The following is a 24,147-nucleotide window of genomic DNA, read 5'->3' on the forward strand; positions in this document are numbered from 1 at the left end:
CGTAGGCACTTAGGGTGGAATTTTACCGGCACGTCCGCCCGAGGTTCATACGATCCCACCCGAGGCCAACGGAGAATGCCATTCTCTGAGTCTCGCCGGCCCCCGGAATCGGGGCGTGCCAGTAAAATTCCGGCCTTAGTCTCAGTTCGGGAGGATTGCGGCCTTAAAATCCACCACCTGCCATCGCAGGATTTGAGCCTGTGTCCCCAGGGCATAAACCTGGGCCTCCAGTTCACCCGTTCAGTGATACTGCCACAACACAACCCTGGGAAAAGCCTGAAAAAGATGGGATCATGTCTGGACCCTGACTAATTGTTGAGATAGTCTACGGCCCATCCCAATGAAAGATTTGGTTCATGGGATAACTGGTTTTGTTAGCTATGTTGATACCTATAAAATTTGTTGCAGTGAGATACATTGGTTTCTCCTGATCCTTCATACCTATTAGAGGTGAAGTAATTTTGAAAATCTGAATCTTACTTAGAAAACCTGAGGTAAACAATGTGCATACCAGCAAATAGTGGCATTTCCATAGCATGATAATGCCAAGAGTTAAATAGTGTTTATGAGGCCATCATAATTTCAGCCCAGATACTATAAATAAAGTAGAAAATAAAGGATCCAAGCTGCAATTCTTCCCCAGTTATTTGTCAAATTACTTTTGGGAAAAAAGCTTGTGCAAGATATTGCCTCATTATGCATCTCATGATCACCAATCTCCTCCAGTCTGACATATATCAGCTTCACAGCTTACACAAGATTCAATTTGTTTTTTGCGTATTGGCATTTGACTTGTCTTTATTCCAGTCAAGTGTTGTTGCTACAACATAGGAAACAAAAATGCAGATTATACACAAGTATCTATTAGTAACCCTTCTTTCAGGTAATAATAGCAGTTTGGAAAACACGACAACGAGGAAGTGGAAGTTTATCCTGAGCTTTTAGAGCTTCAAATGCATAAGTTAATATGATTGTGAATATATCAGGCACACAGCAAAATGAAGGTCGTCCTTTTTAATAAGACAGTTAACCTAGGAGATCGGCATGTTCAGCTTAATCATTTACTCAGTGGAACTAAACTAAGAATGTCACCAATTATTTTCTTGAAGGGAGTAAATACTGGGTGTTTAAGGAAGCTACCCTGGAGTTAGGATATCCTCAGAATTTGGTGGAACTCGGAAGTGGAGTGCCTTCTCAGGGGATTGACACAGCAGTGTGGTGGGAAGATGTCGGTAAAACCTACTTCTTCAAAGGAGACAGGTTAGTGCCTCTGCCTGTGATGTGTGCATGATAAATCAGAGTGATTGATGTGCTTTTTCAGTGTTGATCTAGATGACTTATGACATATGTGAGAAGCCTTTAACAGGAGAGTAGAGATGAAGGTTCTCCTTGCATACAGGTTTTCTGCACAAACTCATTAGGCAAGTTTGAGTTATACTGTTGGTAAAATGGTGCATAAACAATCTATTACCCTTTAGAGTTATGTCTGTTGAACTCATCATTCAGTGCGCAGACTGAGCTCTGGTGGAAGCTGAATCCCCATGGAATTGCACTGTACAAGTATGTGCAGTTGCTTTAGGTATTGTTTGTGCTTGTCAGGCTTCCTCCTGTCAAGCTCTTATGCTATGATATGAAACACTGGAGAATTCTCGAGCACATCACATAACCACATCAATCATTGTTGTTTGATTCAGGCTTTACAACTTAAGAAAATTGCAACTTCCCATCGTCAGTGTTAAATATTTTATTTGACACACCACACGCTTATTTTGAGATTGATTTACGTTATGCAGATCATTCTAGAGCTGCCCTGGTTCGAATTCACCTCAACAAATGTTTATAATGTAAAATTTCTGCATTGGTAATTGTCAAACTGACAGCAACAGCCACAGCGTTGCCTGTAGGCTTCATAACTGGCATTGGATTAACGTAAGTTAAGTTAAGTTGTAAAGCCTGAATCAAACAACAATGATTGATGTGGTTATGTGATGTGCTCGAGAATTCTCCAGTGTTTCATATCATAGCATAAGCAAATCAGAGTGGATAAATCCCCAGGACCGGACAGGGTATTCCCACGGACCTTGAGGGAAGCTAGTGTTGAACTTGCAGGGGCCCTGGCAGACATATTTAAAATGTCAGTATTCACGGGGGAGGTGCCGGATGATTGGAGGGTGGCTCATGTTGTTCCGTTGTTTAAAAAAGGTTCCAAAAGAAATCCGGGAAATTATCGGCCAGTAAGTTTGACGTCGGTGGTGGGCAAGTTATTGGAAGGTGTGATATGGGATAGGATCTACAAATATTTGGATAGACAGGGACTTATTAGGGAGAGTCAACATGGCTTTGTGCGTGGTAGGTCATGTTTGACCAATCTATTAGAGTTTTTCGAGGAGGTTACCAGGAAAGTGGATGAAGGGAAAGCGGTGGATGTTGTCTACCTGGATTTCAGCAAGGCCTTTGACAAGGTCCCTCATGGGAGGTTAGTTAGGAAGGTTCAGTCGCTGGGTATACATGGGGAGGTAGTAAATTGGATAAGACACTGGCTCAATGGAAGAAGCCAGAGAGTGGTTGTGGAGGATTGCTTCTCTGAGTGGAGGCCTGTGACTAGTGGTGTGCCGCAGGGATCGGTGTTGGGTCCATTGTTGTTTGTCATCTATATCAATGATCTGGAGGATAATGTGGTCAATTGGATCAGCAAGTTTGCTGATGATACAAAGATTGGAGGTGTAGTGGACAGTGAGGAAGGTTTTCAAAGCTTGCAGAGGGATTTGGACCAACTAGAAAAATGGGCTGAAAAATGGCAAATGGAATTTAACGCAGACAAGTGTGAGATATTGCACTTTGGAAGGACAAACCAAAGCAGAACGTACAGGGTAAATGGTAGGGCTCTGAAGAGTGCAGTTGAACAGAGGGATCTGGGAATACAGGTACAGAATTCCCTAAAAGTGACATCACAGGTGGATAGGGTCGTAAAGAGTGCCTTTGGTACATTGGCCTTTATAAATCGGAGTATCGAGTTTAAAAGTTGGAGTGTTATGGTAAGGTTATATAAGGCATTGGTGAGGCCGAATTTGGAGTATTGTGTACAGTTTTGGTCACCTAGTTACAGGAAGGATGTAAATAAGATTGAAAGAGTGCAGAGAAGGTTCACAAGGATGTTGCCGGGACTTGAGAAGCTGAGTTACAGAGAGAGATTGAATAGGTTGGGACTTTATTCCCTGGAGCGTAGAAGATTGAGGGGAGATTTGATAGAGGTGTATAAGATTTTGATGGGTATAGATAGAGTGAACGCAAGCAGGCTTTTTCCGCTGAGGCTAGGGGAGAAAAAAACCAGAGGGCATGGGTTAAGGGTGAAAGGAGAAAAGTTTAAAGGGAATATTAGGGGGGGCTTCTTCACGCAGAGAGTGGTGGGAGTGTGGAATGAGCTGCCGGATAAAGTGGTAAATGCGGGGTCACTTTTAACATTTAAGAAAAACTTGGACGGGTTCATGGATGAGAGGGGTGTGGAGGGATATGGTCCAAGTGCAGGTCAGTGGGACTAGGCAAAGAATGGTTCGGCACAGACAAGAAGGGCCAAAAGGCCTGTTTCTGAGCTGTAATTTTCTATGGTTCTATGGTAAGAATGATAATTGTGTGCAACCTGAATCTGCCATTGTTTGCAAGGTTTTATCTGGGCGTAAATATGGACACTCCTTCAGACAAATGCCTCTGCAGGTAGATTATTTGAGGCATGGGTCTGAATGGCGGATAAGGAAATATGAGGGATGAGGACTCAAGGGCCCCCATTCCTTTCCCCGGCAATTTATGCGAGAGGGTGTGGGTAGTGAGCCTGCATGAAGCATTCCAGGGTGGGCATTTCAAACCCTGCATGATTTTGATGAAATCGAGCTGGCATGATTCAAGGTTCCTCAGAGGAGTCAGAAACAATTGGTGAACTCCTGTCTGGAGTTGGGCAACTTTTTGACAGGTAAGTTTAAATGGTGTTTAAGATGGTGTATGATACAGCATTTTCTAAGTATTTAAGTATTACTTTAAGGTTTCTGTATGGCTTTAAGTATGTTTTCAATGCAGTGATTGTTCACAGGGCTCTGTCCTTAAAAGGAAGGAGACTACTACATTGGCTAGCGTATATAAGAGCTCAGATATGTAAAAGTCCTTTCTCCAATGGACAAAGGCCTCTTCTGCATTCTACAACATAGAGAATTAGATATGAATGTGTGATTTTTATACTGATTTAATTTCCTGACATCTTAGCCTTTGAAGCACTCTTCCAGTATCGATTAGGTACAGAACCAAAGGAGCAAAAACAAACATTGGCAAATTTTTGAAATACAATCAGACATGTAACATTCCCTTTGAACACAGTTGCTTCTCTTACACTCTCATAAAACTGTCACTCAAATGAAGAACGATTTCCCATTTGTTGCTGTGTGAGCAACCCCCTACTGGGCTGAGTCCATTACTCATTCTTGGAGCTTAGATGAGCAGTCATATCGGGGCCATGTGGAAAGCAGATGTCTGACCAGCTGTTCAGCTTGCTCCTGCTGATATCGTTGCCTGTGGCACTTAGTTTCTGACTGCTACAGGTCCCATCATTTCGTCAGTGACTATCATTTGAAAATTCTTCGCAATATTGTTATGAAGTGTTCATGAAGTCTTGACAAAGTGCCCTAGAAAGTCTTCCAATGTACTTTTCACAGTTCCAACAAGTGGACATGAAGTGGCAAGTATTTCTCTAAGTAGCACTTGTAACCCACATCAACAACTTGTTTATTCGCAAGCAGCTTGTTGCTATGAGTAGAGGGCATAAGGACAAGCAACTGCCATCAAAATAGCATGTAGCCTTCTGAATGAATGCTAGAAGGCATTTTAAGTGGCAATCAGTGTCTTAAGGAGCCTGCAGGCAGCTGCTCCTGATGTAGGCTTCAACGCAGTGACAATGGCGAAAGGAACATCGTCATTTGGTAAGAGGCAGAACAAGACCCACACACTCTGCCGGCGATGTGGGGCATAAGCATTTCACCTGCAGAAATCAACCTGCAATAAATGTGTCTACCTGAGGGCAAAAGGAGAAACACAACTGGTACAGGCCACACAAGGCTCCTGAAAGTGGTGTATCGCTGATTCAGAACCAGATTCTGTTAAGGGACCACCCCGAAGCCCAGACATTCCACAACCACAATAGCTTCCTCCAGCACTGCATCAACTACCAGTGTATCTACACAACAAATAAAGCTATGGTTTGGGAAAAAAAAACTCTACTTACCTGACAGGGGTGAAACCATGATCAGGCAGAGGACGAAGCTAGTCCATTGCACTTGGGGTGTGCTGATGTGTGCTGGTTGTTTGCCTAAGCTAGGCTGGAGTAGAGGATCAGGGTAGCCAATGAGGTTAAACCAAGGCTTTAGCTGATGCAATTTTTCAAAACCATGTCGGCCCTTTGGCTAAGATGAAGCATTAGATCGAGCCCGGGAGGGGGTGCAATACCCCATCCTGTCAGCTCGGATCTTGTTTGATCGAGCCCAAGATGGGACGCAATGTCTTGTCTTGTCAACTTGGAGCTGGTTTGTCCCTCAGATAGGGACCATGATTGGCCTTAATTTGAATTTGAATGTTTAACATATGACTAGCGGGCCCAGGACTGGAGTCACCGGGCCTGCTAGAGTCTCCGCCCCCATCAGGAGTATTTCACTCCAGTGGGGTTTACAATAGCTCCCCACTTGCAGGGAGCTGGCAGCCTGAACCCACGCTGGAGTGAAGGACTCCCATGGAGGACCTCCAGGAGGTCAGGGTTAAGGGGAGGTTGCCCCCTGGGCATTGACATTCTGGCCCCGAGGCACTGCCCAACATGCAAAATGGCAATGCCAAGGGGGCATCTTGGCACTGCCTACCATGCATTGTACAGTGCCAAGGGGCGTGGCCTAATGAGGTGGGGCTTAATGGAGATTAGGAGATCGGTGAGGGTGGGGGGTCTGGGTGACAGAGGGAGGGAGGCTAGCGATCAGGGCTGGCCTTCGGCCTGCCGGGGATGTTGGGGCTGGGGGGTGAGAGGTTGGGAGATGTGGGGGGGGCGGGGGGAATGGGGAGCAGGTGTGGGGGGGCTGCAAGGCTGGCCTGGATACATCCAGGGGAGGCCAGTGATCGGGCCATGGGAGGATCGGAGGCACAGCAATGTGGGGGGGGGTTCGTGTGCTGGCTAGCAAATGAACTGGCCTGTGATTGGGAGGCCGGCAGTGCGGGGCTACTGCGCATGCACCGATCTCGGCGCTGACAGATCGGCGCATGCGATGTTGCCCACTCCGCGCTATGCTGCCGGCCTCTTCAGTGGGAATAGGCCCTGCCCCTGGATTTTCAGCGTGATTTACGCTCATGCACTCTGCAGTGCACAGAGTGTGGGAGTTTCATTTTCAAAATCCTGCTGAAAAACCAGTGGGATTTATTCCAGTTTTTACGCAAATTCGACACTTCGAGTCTTTTTGGGAGAATCACCCCCATCGTCTTATATTTAAAGTGGGCTAAACATGTGCTTCAGTTCAACCCCTCATCTTGGCCCTCTCAGATGATCTTTTGCACCTGAGCACATTGCCAAGCTTTTGGTCACTTGTCCAAATATCTCTTTATGTAGCTTGGTGTCCAATTTTTTTTGATCAGTCCAAAGATGAGTGGGTTAGGTTGATTGGCAATGCTAAATTGCCCCTTAGTGTCAGGGGATTTGCAGGATAAGTACTTGGGGTTATGCGGATAGTGCCTGAGTAGGATTGTTGTTGATGCAGCCTCGATGGGCCAAATGGCCTCCCTCTGCACTGTAGGGATTCTATGACTCATCACTGCAAAGTGCGTTGGAGCGTCTTATTTTAGTAAGATTGTACCAAACGTGCAAGTTGTTGATAATTTTGTTATTGTCTAATTTTTTTCACTTTTCCCAAGGAAATGACCAACTTAACATTTCCACATAACATCAATTCCTGAGAACCAGAATCATTTGCTTGTTCTTCCATGCCTTCTCCAATGTCATCATATCCTTGCTTTGACCAGGTGACCTGAACTGAACATGGAATGCAAATTGCAGTCTGATCAAACCATGTGCAACAAGACTGTAACCTCGTTTTCATTTGTGCTTTGTCCATCTACTAATGAAACTCAGTTCCTTATTTGTCTTTTGTACCCGGAGGCTGATCTGATCAGAAGCAGACGGGCAGGAGGCAAATTGGCTATTTCACACTATTGAATTGCTGTAGTGGATATGATAGAGACTTCTACCACTACCCCTTTGGCAACTACTTCATAGAATAAATTTCAAATCAACAAAATGCACTCAGGCCAGACGTTTCACCACAGCTCCTGTCTGTCACCATACCTTCATCAGAGGTGCAGTGGAAATCCCATTTATGGACAAGCAGCATTTTCTGGGAAAATTAACAGGAGAAGCAGGAGAGAAAATTCCTGCTCTAGGTTTTCTTTGTTCTAACTTTATGGACATGCAGGATTTATTGTGGCAAATGCAAAGTAATCCAGTTTGCTGTGTTATTTGATTTCTTTTTGTTTCCTGATCCAGCTCTCCTTTACCACTGGAAACAAAAGGGTTGAAATTCTTCTTGTCAGCAAGTCTGCCGGAAAGAAAAATCAGTAAATACAAAACAGGATATCCCGTTTTGTACTTGGCCTGACATTTTTGTTAAAATGGTCAACATGAGAAATTTTAACTCAAGAATGTTAATTTATTCTGGATTGTATATAGATGTTACTTCAAGATTCTGAAAACCCAGAGTGTGCCAAAAGACCACTGTGGTTTCATATATTTTTTTTATAAACCTCTTTGTCACATCAGTTTCACTATGAAAAGTAATATTGAAGGGAAGGCGAAAGCTCTGAGTTATTGCTCTGTTGTATTGTTTTAGTATTGTAGTTTTGTGCGAATCAGGCAATGTTACGCATAAATAGTTAAAGTTGAATTGAAGTAAAAGCAGGCCAGAGAAAGGAAAATGAGATTAGTAAAAATAAAGGAAATAATTTAAGAAGGAAATGTATTAAATATAAGGAAAGGAGGAAATGTCAAAGTCAAAGGAGGAAAAACAAAGGAATAAGTACGACAGCAAGAAGAATGAAAACATGCAATACAGACAAATGGACTTAAGACATTAATAAGAACCTGAGAAACAGTGAACAGAAAATAAATGAAGATTAAAAAATGTGTACAAAAATGTGATATTAAAATGATAATTTGACAGTTTGAAGCTAAGAGATAACCATGACAATAATTGCATCCTGATTTTTCACGAATAGGGGTGAATTTTCCCATCCCGTCTGCCACGGGAATTGGGGCGGGTGAGTGGCGGACCATGGAAAGATCCGTTGACCTCGGGTGGGATTTTCCGGTTTCGGGGCGAGCGCAGCCGGAAAATCCTGACCAGAGTTTGAGCTGACTGATGGAGCAAGCTCATCCACACCAGCAGCTCAGAGAATACTTTGCACTCACTTTGCTGATTTGAGTAGGCTGCGAGCAAATGGAAAGCTTGCCAAGAGACCTGCACTTAACAGGGAAGTGTATAATCCAACAAGGTGTCAGCTATTATAGGACTCCAACTCAAATGGGACGATAGGCAAAGGTGACCAATTTGAGGTGATTTGACGATTTTATGGTCCTGATTGGAAACGTGGGGTACACTTGGTATCATTGGTCTCCCATTAATATGAAACGGTCAGAAAATTGTGCACAGTAGCTGTTATATTTTATATTATATTTTAGATGTTTTGACCGGTAGTACTAACAAGACAAAAGATGATAAAAGTGCCACGCTGTGGATTTTGAACCAACTCAGTGCTGATCTATTTAAGAGCTGTTGCCTGATTGAAGTCCAACATGGAAGAGAAATAAAAACATGTGAATGCCTCTGGTTTCGTGACAGTACATCATGTGACTAATCACACAGAGATGCATTGCTTTCTAATACATAACACTGTCCAAATTTTTGATAGCTCACCCAGCAGGTGAGGGTTCCAATTGTTCATAATGATACAGTGGAAATATATGAGCAACCTCTGGTGGTGAACAATTGCAGCTCCTGCTGCTGGACATATATTAAAGATGATTGGTCCCATTTGAGACTGGAAACCACACTCTGATAAAAAGCACAAGAATAGAACAAAGAACAAATAAAATTACAGCAGAGGAACAGGCCCTTCGGCCCTCCAAGCCTGTACCGACCATGCTGCCCGTCTGAACTAAAACCCCCTACACTACCGAGGACCATATCCGGGGACAATATTTGTTACAAATCAAAAAGTCCGCGATCAACAAACAGCCTGAGAACTACTCAAAACATTTCACAACGAATCAATTGCATTTAAAGTTAAGCATTGTTGTTTTTCAGGCAATCCATTCATTCATTTTTGTGAGCTCTGCAAAAGCTAGTTCTTTGCTCATTATTTACTGATATTTCACCCCAAGCCACTTCATTAGTTTTCTTTTTTTTTCAGTGCTTGATTGTTTTATGCAAACATGATAGCCATCTTGCAAAAAACAAGGCCCTGCAATGATATAGATAGCAGTTGATCTTCCTTTTGTGATAGGATGAATGTTGACCAGGACCCCTGGAGAATTAACATAAAAGCAAAATACTGCGGATGCTAGAATCTGAAACAAAAACAGAAAATGCTGGAAAATCCCAGCAGGTCTGACAGCATCTGGGAAGAGAGTATACAGCCAACATTTCAAGTCTGGATGACCCTTTGTCAGAGCTTTGACTCAAAACGTTGGCTCTATTCTCTCTCCACAGACGCTGTCAGGCCTGCTGAGATTTTCCAGCGTTTTCTGTTTTTGCTCCTGGAGAATTACTTGCCTTCCTTTGAAGAGCACCATGTATTGTTTCATCAGCAGGCAGGGATTTGGTTTACCATTTGAAACACAGAAATTCTCGGTGTTGTACTAACATGTCATCTCGAATTATGTAATCATGTTTCCCAGTGGGATGTGATTCCATAATTATTTGACTCAAAGTGACAGAAACTGAGCTAATCTAAGAGAGCAATTTACATTCTCAGCTAAAATCAGAAGGTGATCAAGAGTTTAGTGGAAATGGTGTTGAACGAGCAAGGATAAGAGTAAAAGGTATGGAGATAATATCAGAGAGTATAAGATATCAGGGTAAAGTGGGATGGGACTGGAATGTTTTGTTTAGTAGGCAGAGGTAAGCGGGAGAAGCTGCTTAATTGACACTCTTGACCATGGAGATGAGCTCTTGGCACTTGATGTTCAAGGTAAATGGATGGGAAAAGGAATTTAAAGAACGAGATGCTATATGGAAAGGAAGTGTGCGGTTATTTTGGCCCCCCGTGATTGCTCTACAGTACTGGGTTGCTTAGATAGAGGAGAGAATGGACCAATTGATCTGACCAACTAATTGGAAGTTTGTACGCCTAGGACTTGATGGGGTGAAGAAGCAACTGGTACTGGGGAACTGATAGCAATGGAGGGTTTGTTGGAATTAAGAACAGTAGAGGTGGAAAAATGTTTTTCTAAAAGCTCATCTGCTATCACGCAGAACTGATCAAAGGGTCTTTCTCTTCATAGGTGATGACAGACCTGTGAGTATCCCCAGCATTCCCTGTTTTTATTTCTGCAAATTCTACTGAACTTGGCTGCGCTGAGCTCCACAAGGGGATCTTCAATTTATGTTCCTGGTGATGGGACTGTACCAGAGTTTTGAAATTTTAGGACTCTAATCTCAGAGAATATTATTAGAATAAGCTTTAGAACATCACATTGTTCACTGTCATTTCTTTATCTCTAGGTACTGGAGATACAATGAAGAAACACACGTTGTAGACAGTGGTTATCCCAAATCCATTTCAATATGGAAAGGAATTCCCAAGTCTCCACAAGGAGCCTTTGTCAGCAAAGAAAGTGGTAAGAGCACTTAAGACACTTTAATGCATTAAATCAATTTCAAATCAATGATTTTAAAAATAGTTTTTCATCAACGTAAACAAGAGTCTGCACTCGATTTCAAATCCTTGTAGACTTTTATATTAAAGGCATTACGTCCAAGTCATTGGTGAGACTGCACCTTGAGTATTGTACACGGTTTTGGTCCCCTTACTTGGGGAAGGATGTAGTTACATTGGAGGCAGTTCAGAGGAGCGTTCAGAGTGATCAGAGGAGGATTGATTCCAGAGATGTGGGGTTTTCCTTATGAAGAGAGATTGAGCAGTTTAGGCGATACTCTCTCGAGTTTAGAACAATGAGGGGAGATCCAATTGAGATATTTAAGATGTATATAATGGGATTGACAGGGTAAATGTGGAGAGGATGTTTCATCTTGTGGGGCAGTCTAGAACAAGAAGTCATAGTTTCAAGCTAAGGGGTAGCAGATTTAAGATAGAGATGAGGTGAAATTACTTTTCCCAAAGGGCGGTGAATCTGTGGAATTCACTACCCCAAAATGCAGTGATGCCAGGACATTGAATAAAATTAAGGAGGAGATAGATTTTTATTTAGTAATGGGTCGAAGGGTTAGGGAGAACGGGCAGGAAAGTGGAGTTGAGGCCAAGTTTAGATCAGCCATGATGGTATTGAATAGCTAGAGCAGCACGGCGGGCTGGGAGAATCAGCCCCAATGATTTTTTTCAGCAAGTTTTTCATTAATGGTGAATTCATCAATGGACACTTTGGAACTTTATTTCATCTCACGGTGGGTGTTGCGAGTTGTGTGGAAAAACCTGCCCATAAGGGAGAGAATTTATCCATAGAGATCATCTCCTTCATAGCTTTGGTGGGAACTAAAACAAAAGAAATGTTTTGAATCATTTTGAATCATTTTTACCATTTAAATAATAGTCCATTTTGCTGTTATTCCTACCAAAATGGATGAAGAATTTGAAGAAGAAACGCCGAGTGAGTTAGCTCTTCAAACACCAATTGGGTGGAATCCTAACCATATAGAGAAAGTCATAGAGGCAAACAGTGCAGAAAAGGCCCTTCGGCCCATCGAGTCTGCACTGACAATAACTGCCACGAAAGACTAATCCCATTTTCCTATAGGGATTACTATCTGCACCATCTGAAGCGCAAGTGTCCAGTTCAGCTTTGGAACAACAGTAGAGTGTGTCCAAAATGGGGAAGGGTTTGTATAATGTTTTAAATGTTACCTCTCAAAAGATGCACTGGGTCCTAAATTAATGGCTTTCGCCACAGTGGACAGATCTCATAAGAATTGTAAGCAAAAAAATGAAAAGCAATCTTTCTTCTAATGTAAACAAATATGTTCCTCAGTTACAAAGGACCGGTTGACAACACTGATTGGCTCCTGATCTACCCCCATGCAGCTGTTTTTATTGGAGAATGATCATCAGCCTTACCCATGCCCCCTTCATGCCAATCCATGCCTCCCCACCCATCCCCATGGCTCGCTATAGCCCCCATGCAAACCCTTGCCCTCACTCACCCCTAATTGTCTTTCATAGCCTTCATGCCAACTCTGCCCCTTCCATGCTCATTCATCCAGTATAGGACATGTACAGAATCGGTGAACCCTACAGTAACAATTTGTGGAGCAGCTTAGAGAAAAGAACACCCATTCATAATTCTTTGAAAACAAGACTAGCGTTCCTACAACCTTATAAACATTTCAGTCAAACAGACCACTGAAGTATTAATAGCAGAAGCTTTACGCACTTCTCACCTACAAGGAGCCTTCCTTTTGCTTTGATGGTTCTGCTCAAACAACTGGCCCAACATGTTGCCTTTCCACCCACTAGCATCTCCTGCCCTATTTTATCTTTTCAGTGGTTTCAGGTTATTTGAGTTACCTTTCCTTGTGTTAAGCCGTGAGACTGAATAATTTTGTTTTTGTATTTCCAGGGTACACATTTTTTTACAAAGGGAAGGAGTACTGGAAATTCAATAATCATAAACTCAGGGTGGAGCCTAACTATCCAAGGTCAATACTTAAAGAATGGATGGGATGTGACCGAACTAAGACCGGAGACAAGGACAGGCACGATACTCAAGATGATGTTGACATAGTGATTAAAATTGATAACACTTCCAGCACTGTGAATGCCATTGCCATTGTTATCCCTTGTACGCTGGCCTTGTGCTTTCTGGTGTTGATTTACACAGTGGTTCAATTTAAGAGGAAAGGAACGCCACGCCACATACTATACTGCAAGCGGTCCATGCAAGAATGGGTGTGATTGTAGCCGAAGCAACAGGAGATTTCAACAAGTGGGCTGTAATGCTGGAAATCAACGATGACCAGGCATATCTCTCTTTGCCTGAGACATGTGAATCATGGCTGATTTTCTCAGAGTCGTCCGTTCTGAGCATGAGTGGAGATTATAATAAAGTGAGGGGGAAGCTTTCATGATACACGGTATCATCTGTATTTCGGTCCTTTGTCTTTCTTTGGTGCGCCATTCCGTATAGGCCTTTTAGCTGCACACTTGATGCCCTAGTGAACTTTTGAATCCAGATTTCAAAAAGGAAAAACAAGAAAATACTTCTCAAGATCTTTATCAAGACTGGTATTTTAACTCATTGATGAACCTGGTCTCTCCCCTATTTTGAGGATCTAATTGAGAATCCTTTTGCTGACATTTTGTTTCTGAACCAGAGAGACCCTTCTCCTTTTGCATTCATTTTCCAAAGAGGATCACTATCTGTCTAAGAAGGAAATATTGCTGCAATTGCTCCTTTTAAGTAGGAGACCAGGATTATAAAACGTAGAAAATTGGACTGTTCTGTGACTAAGTAACAGGGGCCAAAATATCTGCAATATTGTTGACAGCCTTAAATATGTTGTTCATTTTTGTTATGTTAAAGCAGTTCTGAGCAAAGTCAATGCGTGGAGCTTTCAATAGCAATTGTCCGTGTAGATTTAAATGCTGTGTAATGGGAATATAGAATTACAGTAAGGGAGTTCCTATATATTGGTTTTCCTGCTACCACACACACAGGGCTGTTCAAACTTCTGTGAACCCATCAAGAGGGATTACTTTTGAAGGCTTGGAATTGTAGTAGAATGCCAGAAATGGAAATATTGAACAAAGTGTGACTTTTACCTGAAATTGTTGCCACAGCCACATCAGCATTAATATACATCTTGAATAATATCATGGTTAAATTCCTGATTGGTTGAAGAAATCTGCATTAATGGACCACTCCAAAGTATGGTTAATTTCTCAGTCAATTGCATTTTAATGTTCATATGATATTTTTAAGTAGGGATATTGAATAAGAAATTGAATCTGGCATGTCTTAAATGCCAATGAAACCATGTATACTCATTGGTTATTGCTATTATATAAAACTTGGTACCGACAGGCACTAACAATACACCGCAGCAACATCAGTTCCAAGGTGCCACTGTTAAACATTGGAGTTTTACATGGATTAGATGTACAGTTAACAATTTATAAAGTTACAGTGGTCCACAATTAGCCCTAAATTACATATGACAAAACATGGTAGAAGCTTGTAGAACCCACATTTGAAAGAACATGTTTGAAGTTCTGTGTGTCTTTGCATTGAAATTTGAGATCAGTTTTTGGTGTTTGTGCGTTAAAACTCCCATTTTCGCCTCTGCATTGTCTCTACTGCTATGAAGACCAGAAACTCAAGTGAAGAACAGAGATTATTCATTAGCATGAGGATGGGAACTTGCTTCAAAATTTTCCTCATGGATGCTCCAGTGAGTTAAACATCTTCAGAGATGGGCTTCTTTCAGCTTTCACCTTTTAATTACAGAGCTACTGTGGTTTGTTCTAGCTTTAAATGAACCTGCAGCATAGATTGTTTTATTCAGTATTTTAAAACTCATCAGCTAACAGAAATCATTTTAAGAGTTGCTTCCCCTTGGAGCCAACCTGTCATTGAGCTATGCACTGATGTAACAAATAGCCATTTCATCAAAACAATTAACTTTCACAAATCAGAACTTGCTTTTCTATGGAAACATGAGTGATAAGTGACTTTTAAAACAGCTAAAGATTTGCCTTTAACTTTACTCAATGCATTTTCAGGATGTTGTAATTACTGAATTTTTTTAATGTCTTTACTTAGAAAATATTACTGTCCCACATCCTTAAAGAGCTTCCTCTTTCTTCCTGTCTCTTGTCTCTGACCTTTAACTGCCAAGAAATTAAGTAACAGGAAAATAAATTAAATTCACATAATTGGCCTGACCTATTGTTTCCTGTTATTACCTACAGTTAAACATAATTGTCCTTTTTAATAAGGACTATGGTCGAGATATTACGCTGGAGTACTCCAAATGCAATTTGAAAACATCTTCAAAGGATACTTTCATTCAATCTTAAATATTCTGTCCATCATAATTAGATTTATTCCACTGCACCTATTTTTTTCAGTATCTCCATTCGGTCATTGTATGTGGCTTTAGTAAACTGTAAAAACAAATGGCTTCCTTGATCATAAAAGATTTTGTGATTAACCGGCCCAGATAGGTCCTTTGTTCACATTAAGGGAAACATAACCTATTTCTCCCCCAAATGCAAGATATTATGGTTCCTCAGTTGCTACTTTTTCAGCTTAATGCATGGTTCTGATGAGTATTAACATACTGAACAAAGATAGAGGATTCTTCCTGTAGTTGCTTCTAATTAGTAAACCCTTTGATTTCTCCCTCTTAACTGGTGGTACACAGAGGTCAAGGAAGCAGGAGGAGAGTGTTACTCCAGACATAACTGGTCACATTTAATGGATTATTCATGTTTCTATTTACTTGCCATAACCCTTTGACTGCTATGGGTGGTCACAATCAATTAAATGCCCATCAAGCATTGAATCAAAGCATTCCTTGTCCCCACACAACCCTAGCAATCAAAGAGTTAAGGACTGTGCAGTGATTGTTTTGTATTTATTGATTCATATTTATTTTCAGACAGTTCTTAATGTCAGCTGTAAGTGTCTTTTATCGGGAAGGTTAAATATCTTTTTTATACTATTATATATCTTATGTATTCAGCATCACTGTTTCACTGTGTTGTATTAAAAATAAAAAAAAACAACCTGTCAATAAATGGGAATCCAGATGATAAAGTTACCATAAGAACTCTTTGTTAATTTTGTCATGAAATATTTTTCTCTAATTTGTGTTTGAGATTTAGTAGAATTGATCGAGTTTATTTGAGCTCCTATAACCTTACAGAGGGAAGTGAATCTTGCTGTGGCTTATTATTACCAACCCAAAGCTACTCAATGATGTAAAAGGATGGAATGAATAGAAATTCAATTAGTGACACAAATGTTTGTTAATCTGCATTCAAATCAAACCCTTTAGCTACTGAGATTTTTAGATTCACCATCATTAAGTTCAATGTTGACGAACTATAAGAACACATCAGCAAGTATCAACACAGAGCAATGTAGCATTTTAACATTGCCACCCATTCTCATTCACATGGTGTATTTTTGTCAGAAGTATTAAATATAAAGGGAGTTTATTAAGTAGTTTTTACTATCTCGAGATCCAACATGTTTATTGTCAATGTAGTAAAATAAAGCTTTAAATATCTGATTGAAAAGAATGAAAAGGAATGTGATAGCAAGGTGACTTACATGGTAGTCAAACGATGATGCTCATTCTTCATGCAAGCTATTCAATCACATAAGTTATCACAATCAAGCCCAATCACCTGTGTGGAGTTTGCACATTTTCCCGTGTCTGTGTGGGTTTCTTCCGGGTGCTCCGATTTCTTCCCACAGTCCAAAGATGTGCGGGTTAGGTTGATTGGCCATGTTAAATTGACCTTAGCGTCAGGGGGATTAGCAGGATAAATGTGCGGGGTTACAGGAATAGAGCCAGGTGAGATGTGATCAGTATAGTCTTGATAGACCGAATGGTCTTCTGTACTGTAAGGATTCTAAGATTTGAAATCCTGCACTGATCCAACATTCATGGACATACATCATCAGCAGCTTTGGTAGGTAATCAATAATGGGAACCTGAGTTAATGTCCCTCCCACTAACAAAAGGCCAATTGTAACCTTTATTTTACTGCCCAAAGTAAAATCAGGTAATTCAGCAGATTTCAGGGATTGATTGTGGGAGCTTCCTGGTCTATTTACTGTGTGAACTACTGAGCCAGTTTAAAAAAAGAATTGCATTTATATAGCGCTTTCCATGACCGCAACATGCTTCAAAATGCTTTACAGCAAATTAAGCACTTTTGAAATATTGTCACTATAAAGGAAATATGGCAGCCATTATGTGCACAGCAAGCTCCCACATACAGCAATGTGAGCGGTGGAAGGATATTTTTCAGAGTGGAGATCAGTAACTAGTCGTGTTCCACAGGGATCAGTGCTGGGACCTTTGTTGTTTGTCGTATGTATAAATGGTCTGGAGGAAAATGTAGGTGGTCTGATCAGTAAGTTTGCGGATAACACAAAAATTGGCGTAGTTGCTGATAGTAACGAGGATTGTCAAAAGATACGGCAGGATATAGCTAGATTACAAACTTGGGCAGAGAAATGGCAAATGGAGATTAATCGAGACAAATGCAAGGTGATGAATTTAGGAAAATCCAATTCAGGTGCAAATTATGCAGTAAATGGCAGAACCCTCAGGAGCATTGACATACAGAGGGATCTGGGCGTACAGGTCCACAGACCCTTGAAAGTGGCAACACAGGTAGATAAGATAGTCAAGAAGATATACAGTATGCATGCCTTCATAGGCTAGACAGTGAGTATGAAAGTTGGCATGTTATGTTACAGCTGTATAAAACTTTAGTAAGGCCACACTTGGAATGTTGCATGCAGTTCTGGTCACCACACTACCAGAAGAACATGGATGCTTTGGAGAGGGTGCAAAGAAGGTTTACCAGGACTTTGTCTTGTCTGGAGGGTTTTAGGTGTGAGGAGAGGTTGGATAAACCCAGATTGTTTTCACTGGAAAGATGGAGGCTGAGATCTCCAAAATATGAGAGGCATAGATAGGGTGGATAGTCAGAGGCTTTTTCCCAGAGCGGAAAGGTCAACTACATGAGTGCACAGGTTTAAGGTGGAGGGAGGTACATTTAGGGGAGATTTAGGGGAGATGTGCGGGGAAGGTTTTTCATACAAAGGGTGCCCAGACCGCACTGCCAGTGGAGATGGTGGAAGTAGGCACATTAGCAACTTTCCATGCGTATCTTGATAGACACACGAACGGGAGGCAAACAGAGGGATAGAAACCACGTATCGGCTCAGGCTTGGTGAGCCGAAGGGCCTGTTCTTGTGCCGTATTGTTCTTTCTTCTCTTAGATAATGACCAGATAATCTATTCTTTGTGATGTTCAGTAAGAAGTCTCACAACACCAGGTTAAAGTCCAACAGTTCATTTGGAATCACGACCTTTTGGCGTGCTGCTCCTCCATCAGGTGAGCGGTTCACCTGATGAAGGAACAGCGCTCCGAAAGCTTGTGATTCCAAATAAACCTGTTGGACTTTAACCTGGTGTTGTGAGACTTCTTACAGTGCCCACCCCAGTCCAACGCCGGCATCTCCACATCATAACTTTGTGATGTTGATTGAGGGATAAATATTGGCCACAACACCAGGGATAATTTCCCTGCTCTTCTTCAAAAAGTGCCATGGGTTCTCTTACATCAACACAAGCAGGCAAGTGGGGCCTTGCTCTTTAACATTCCATCCGAAAGACAGCATCTCCAACAGTCCAAAGATGTGCGGGTTAGGTTGATTGGCCATGCTAAAGATTGCCCTTGGTGTCCTGAGATGCGTAGGTTGGAGGGATTAGTGGGTAAATATGTAGGGATATGGGGGTAGGGCCTGGGTGGGATTGTGGTCAGTGCAGACTCGATGGGCCGAATGGCCTCTTTCTGTACTGTAGGGTTTCTATGAGTGCAGTGCTCCCTCAGTCTAGTACTGGATTATCAGTCTTCATTTTTCTGATCAAACCCTGAAGCTGAACTAGAACCAAGAAGCTTGTAATTTAGAGGCTGCTATCAATTGAGCCACAGCTGACAAACATTACATTTGAAGGGAAGCCTCAAAAAGATATGTCAATGTCATTATCAGTACAGATTGCAATATGGAAAACTCATTGTAACTGGACTGGATTTTACAGGGAGGGAGATGCATTACGTGCCCCCCCCACCCATTCAAAAAGTCAGTTGCAAAACGGCTGACTTTAAGAAAGGCTGCCCCACAGAGACATTGGGCCCGATTTTACCAACATTTCTGGGCGCGTAATCGTGGTAAAGTTGGGCGTTGGGCTAAAACGCGGTCCAGACCCGACCCAAGGCCAATCGCGCCTTTACCAACGGCCGATCCGGGCGCCGATCCAGCGCACGCCCGAATCGGCCAGCGGGCCGATTTAAATGCATTTGCATGCATCTAAATCGGCATAATGAAGCCCGCGCCCAACTTACCCAAGGATTCCCACTTTACGAGGCTCCGATCCGATCAGCGCCCGCACATTTACCGTGTTGCTGAATTCAAGTCCGATAGGGCCTCAACTCAGCAACTGAACCGCCGAATCGTCCCGACCACGCTTTGCGGACCGCCCCCGCGAACCACCCCAGCAGCCCACCCCTCCCCCACACCGATCGGACCACCCTGGGCACAGGCCCCGCCAGCAGCCCCCCGCCCGACCCCCGCGACCAGACCCCCCGGGCTCCCGACCTACCTTGATCGCTGGTGTCCGTCGAAAGCATCTTGCGATCCTGGATCCTGGCCTTGCTCCGGGGGTCCTGATGGGTAGGATGACGTCTCTTCACGGGGGGGATGTGACATCTCTTCCCTGAGTGGGGGGGTAGGGGGGATGTGACGTCTCTGCCCCTGGGGGGGGGCGGAGACGTCACATCCCCCTCCCCCTCCCACCCCCCAGGAAGGAGACATCACATCCGCCCCTCAGGGAAGAGATGTCGGATTCCCCGCCCCCCCCTCCCCCTTTCAGGGAAGAGATGTCACCCCGCCCCCCCTCGCCAGGGAAGAGACATCACATCCCCCCCCCCCCCCCCGCTACCCCCCCCCTCTCAGGGACAGGACGTCACATCCCCCCCTGCCCCCCCCCCCAGGGAAGAGACATCACATCCCCCCCTACCCCCGCCTCCCCTCAGGGAAGAGACGTCTCATCCCCCCCCACACCACCGCCCCCCCCCAGGGAAGAGACATCACATCCCCCCCTACCCCCGCCTCCCCTCAGGGAAGAGACGTCACATTCCCCCCCTACCCCCCCTCAGTGAAGAGACGTCACATCCCCCCCCCCCCCCGCCCCCCCCCCCCCCCCCCCCCACCAAGGGAAGAGACATCAGATCCCCCCTCCCCCACCCCTTAGGGAAGAGATGTCACATCCCCCCCTCAGGGAAGAGAGGTCAGATCCCCCCCCTACCCCCCCCACCCCCCTCCCTCAGCAGTGCTGTCTGCGCTGCCTTTGACTTTCGCGCTCAGGCGCGCTGAGAGCTGTCGGCTTCGAACTGTGCATGCGCAGTTCAGTGCGCCGACAGATGCAAATGCGCTAGGCCCCGCCCATTGGACCCTCTCCATAAAAAGGCGTATGGGGGCGCTGGAGCGCGGCTGCCAGTCGCGGGTCCGATTTACGACCGCACCCGGCACTTAGAGCCGATTTGGTAAAATCGGCCCCACTGTCTGTGGCCTTATCAAGCAGAGAGTGGGACTTCTGCCCTCAGTGGAAAGAAGACCCACCCTTGAAAGCTGTCAACCAGTCTCATTGGTGGTCCTAGCAGTGGCAGAACTCAGTAGTGGGCGCTGCTGGGTTTGCAAACGCCTCCACAAAGAAGAGCAATGGTGACTGGAGTCAACTAAATAACGTTTTGGACTGAGAGGGATTGGACACCCCAGGGAAGGGAGGGGAGTGGGTGCTGGGCTTTTGTAGTGTTCATGCAGGAGGCACAAATGGAGTACCTCCCTTTTGCACACAGGGCACACCCCAAAGAATGCACCCCTCTTCCTGCTTGTCTTTTCACCAACTTTGATGAAAAAACAGCCTTCTCAATATCACCTGCTTCCATGGCCCAGCATCTTATGGTAACGCAGGCAGATTGAGGCTCTTAATGGCTACTTAATTGGACAGTTTAAGGGCCTCAAGAGGCCTAATAGCAGGCGGACTATCGGGTGATTTACACACTTATTATGAGGGTAAGCGTGGGGATCGGTGAGAAGACAGAGGACTACCAGCCGTCATGTTTTATGTGCCCCATGCAGCTCGGTGAGTAGCTGTAAACCCAGCTCCACATCAGCTTTCACTGTAGTTGAGAAAAGCCAAGAAAAAAAACATACTTGAAAACAAGATTAAACTATCTCCCAGACAGAGTTACCTTTCCAAGGGCATTGATAGGATTAAGTGGATATCACACTAATGGTATTATTGATGCATGCAATAATTAAAAAGATTAACCATATAAACAAGAAACATCACAAACCCATTCACGGGTGATTTTCAGTCCTGTCCAACATGGTGGTAATATTAGCATTCCTCCATTTTCAAAGAAATTTCAGTCAAGGCCAAATTAATTCACCTTTATGGAATTACATTTTCCTTTGCTAAAAGAAACTTCAGTGAAAAGTGCAACTTTATGTAATTAGATTAAAAGGCTTTTGAATCAGTAAATATTTGTTGAACTGTGTTGCATTTGGTAAAGTTCCTCAAAGATTAGCTCAGTTAGTCATCCTGAATTTTCACAAAATCTCTGAGATTAACTTTGGCTAAAATGTTGCTAATTAAACAGCCTTCCCACTGAAATTCATGGATCCTCTTATTGATCCTTCTGTCAAAACAATTTGATTCCATTCTTCCCAAACTCAACTTATCAGCCAGAGCAATCCACTATTAGGAGTTAGAAAATAAATTGCTCAATCGTTGCTGCATTAATTTGACCTCTGTCTGCAGTTTCTCCTTCTCTCATTGTTCTTGTCTCTTTTCGTTCCCATGACAGATATCATAAAGGATCATGCCCTATCATTCTCTTTCAGATGCTGATCAACTTGTGCATGTTTACACCATTTTCTATAACTCAGCAAACACGAGCTGGGAAAATTGCCCTAGATCTTCTATCTTCAATAGAATTGATTCAAAACTTTAAAAAGTTGGAATATTTATACTGTTAATGTGTTTCTGGCTTACTTTATTTACCATTCATCTTGTATATGTGAATAAGGGGCAACTAAAGAAGCTTTTATATTGTAAGGTGCATTTCTGAAATAGTTGACCTGTAACAAGAAAGGTCAGTAGAAGTCCTAGAAATTTTCGAGGCAATTTCTTAAAGTACTAGGTATATTTTCCTCTGTGTGAAGTTAAATAAAGATTATTTCACTAACCTCGCAATATAAATCAATGTAAATGATACAGTGAAGAAAATTAAGACCTTGATCCTCAGCAATTTAATCTTCACTGGTTTCTAAAATTCCCCATCTACTGTGGTGTAATACAGTCAAGTTAAGGCCTGACTATGACCAAGTGTCTCATCTTCATTTGTGACGTGATGTAAGCACATACTTTGCATTACTTTTCCCAAAACAAAAGATATTATCCGCACTGGAGAAGACCGGTGTTCTTGACACTGTTCATTTAAGGTAGTGATTTAAAGATAAGCATTGCAAAAAATGCATGTCGTATTATTGAACTTCACATTTGACATGAATTTTATTAGCCAAATAATGAGAAAGAAATTGAAGCAAGCAGCAGTGAAGATTATCCCATGTTGTCAAAGTACCAAAAGATCTCCCATACACAGGAATACTAATGCTAATGCACAGAAGCAGAAAGTAAAGAACAGGTTTCAATGAGGATACATTTCTTTTTGCAGAAAAAAAGATTCAAATTTTTGCATGCAAAAGACTTCTAGGGTGATTTTGTTTCCCACTGCTCCTGAAAATCTGTTCATAATTTGAGAGCTCTTTGAACAAGCACAATTGGATTTGAGAAGGAGGAAAGGGGTCAGTTTTGTGGGTGGAGATTCATCTGTCGGAGATTTTGAGAGATGGTCGTAACAGATCGAGGAGCGTTGCAGTTCCACGTGTATGTTGCTTGCAATCAAAATTCCATGATTTTTAAAGCCACATCATTGGTTTGCCCCATATTACATGTGTTCCTGCATGTGTGCAAATGTGAAGGAAACCTTAGGCCCATAGGACCATAGAAAAGTCAGCTGTGGAGTGGAACTGATCACTTGATGCAATGCTCGACTGATGCATTGCATTATTTCCATAATTACCAGCAGGGCTCAGGAGGAAATTTCACAGTTTTATCTTTTCCTATATTACAACAGTGTATTCACTTCAAGAACCCTTCCCTATCCTTTTGAGACATGCAGCAGTGATGAGAGATGTTATACAAATGCAAATCTTTTTTAAAAGAATGTGTTTATCCACCCTCAAGAGATTAGGTTGTAAGACTCTAAGTTAATGCAATGAAGTAGAACTTGCTCAGAGGTCCTCTTGATCTCCCATCATTTCTCTGGAGTTTCCACCAATTTTTGACTGGGACATTGGGGAATGCCTGTGAAAATGCTACTGTTTTATTCTCATTATCGTATGGATAACAGTGGAAATCGAACAGTCAAATGACTATTTGGAACAAGACCAATAAAGAAATGCCACCAGAAATGTTATCCCACAGTACAGCCCATGAGTGCTGGTCATGAGATTTCCTCTAAAAGCTTATTCATGTTACCTCTCCTGAACGTATTGTTGCTTCCTGCTGACATTGCTTCACCCTCAGGGCTATCGAAAGCATTTCATTCAATGTCTAACTCAAGCAAAAGCAACTGAACACAGTCAGGAGAAATTCAAGTGCGAGGGTGTAAAAGATTAGGCAAGAAAAATAGCTTGGCAATCAAGCTGTGTTGATTAATAAATAACAAAGCTGGATAAAGCACTAAAATGCTTTGATGATTGACTTTCTACTGTGATAAATTTTAAGTATCTGATGAGCATTTTGTTACAGATTGTCAGGGCAAGGTTGTTAGCTCACACTGGGGCCAGGATCTGAGGCTGGCCTTAAAACAGCTCTTTCAGTCAACGTGCCAGTTACCCAGCTCCATTCAGTCCTTTGCCATTTTCCCAGTAGTAGGCTGGAAGGGAGTGGGGGGGAGGTAGTGCGGTAGGACCACCTGCCCACAAATAGCATGTAGCCAATTCAAGAAATGTAATGTTTATTGCCAACT

The 24,147-nt window shown here is 42.8% G+C and overlaps 1 protein-coding gene and 1 pseudogene across 1 annotated transcript in view; both read left to right on the forward strand.

The window, feature by feature from the left end:
* The window catches only part of mmp16a (matrix metallopeptidase 16a (membrane-inserted)), a 241,736-nt gene extending 225,682 nt beyond the window's left edge, over positions 1–16,054 (forward strand). The window contains exons 8-10 of the mRNA XM_078217046.1: positions 1,110–1,260; positions 10,788–10,903; positions 12,857–16,054. Of these exons, the coding sequence (XP_078073172.1) occupies positions 1,110–1,260; positions 10,788–10,903; positions 12,857–13,191 (602 nt within the window). The 3' untranslated portion in view covers positions 13,192–16,054. The remainder of the gene's footprint in view (positions 1–1,109; positions 1,261–10,787; positions 10,904–12,856) is intronic.
* LOC144496017 (large ribosomal subunit protein eL37-like) lies at positions 4,937–7,664 on the forward strand (annotated as a pseudogene).
* Positions 16,055–24,147: the final 8,093 nt, after the last annotated feature.

This window comes from Mustelus asterias, chromosome 7 (assembly GCF_964213995.1).
Source record: "Mustelus asterias chromosome 7, sMusAst1.hap1.1, whole genome shotgun sequence".
Classification (NCBI taxonomy): domain Eukaryota; kingdom Metazoa; phylum Chordata; class Chondrichthyes; order Carcharhiniformes; family Triakidae; genus Mustelus; species Mustelus asterias.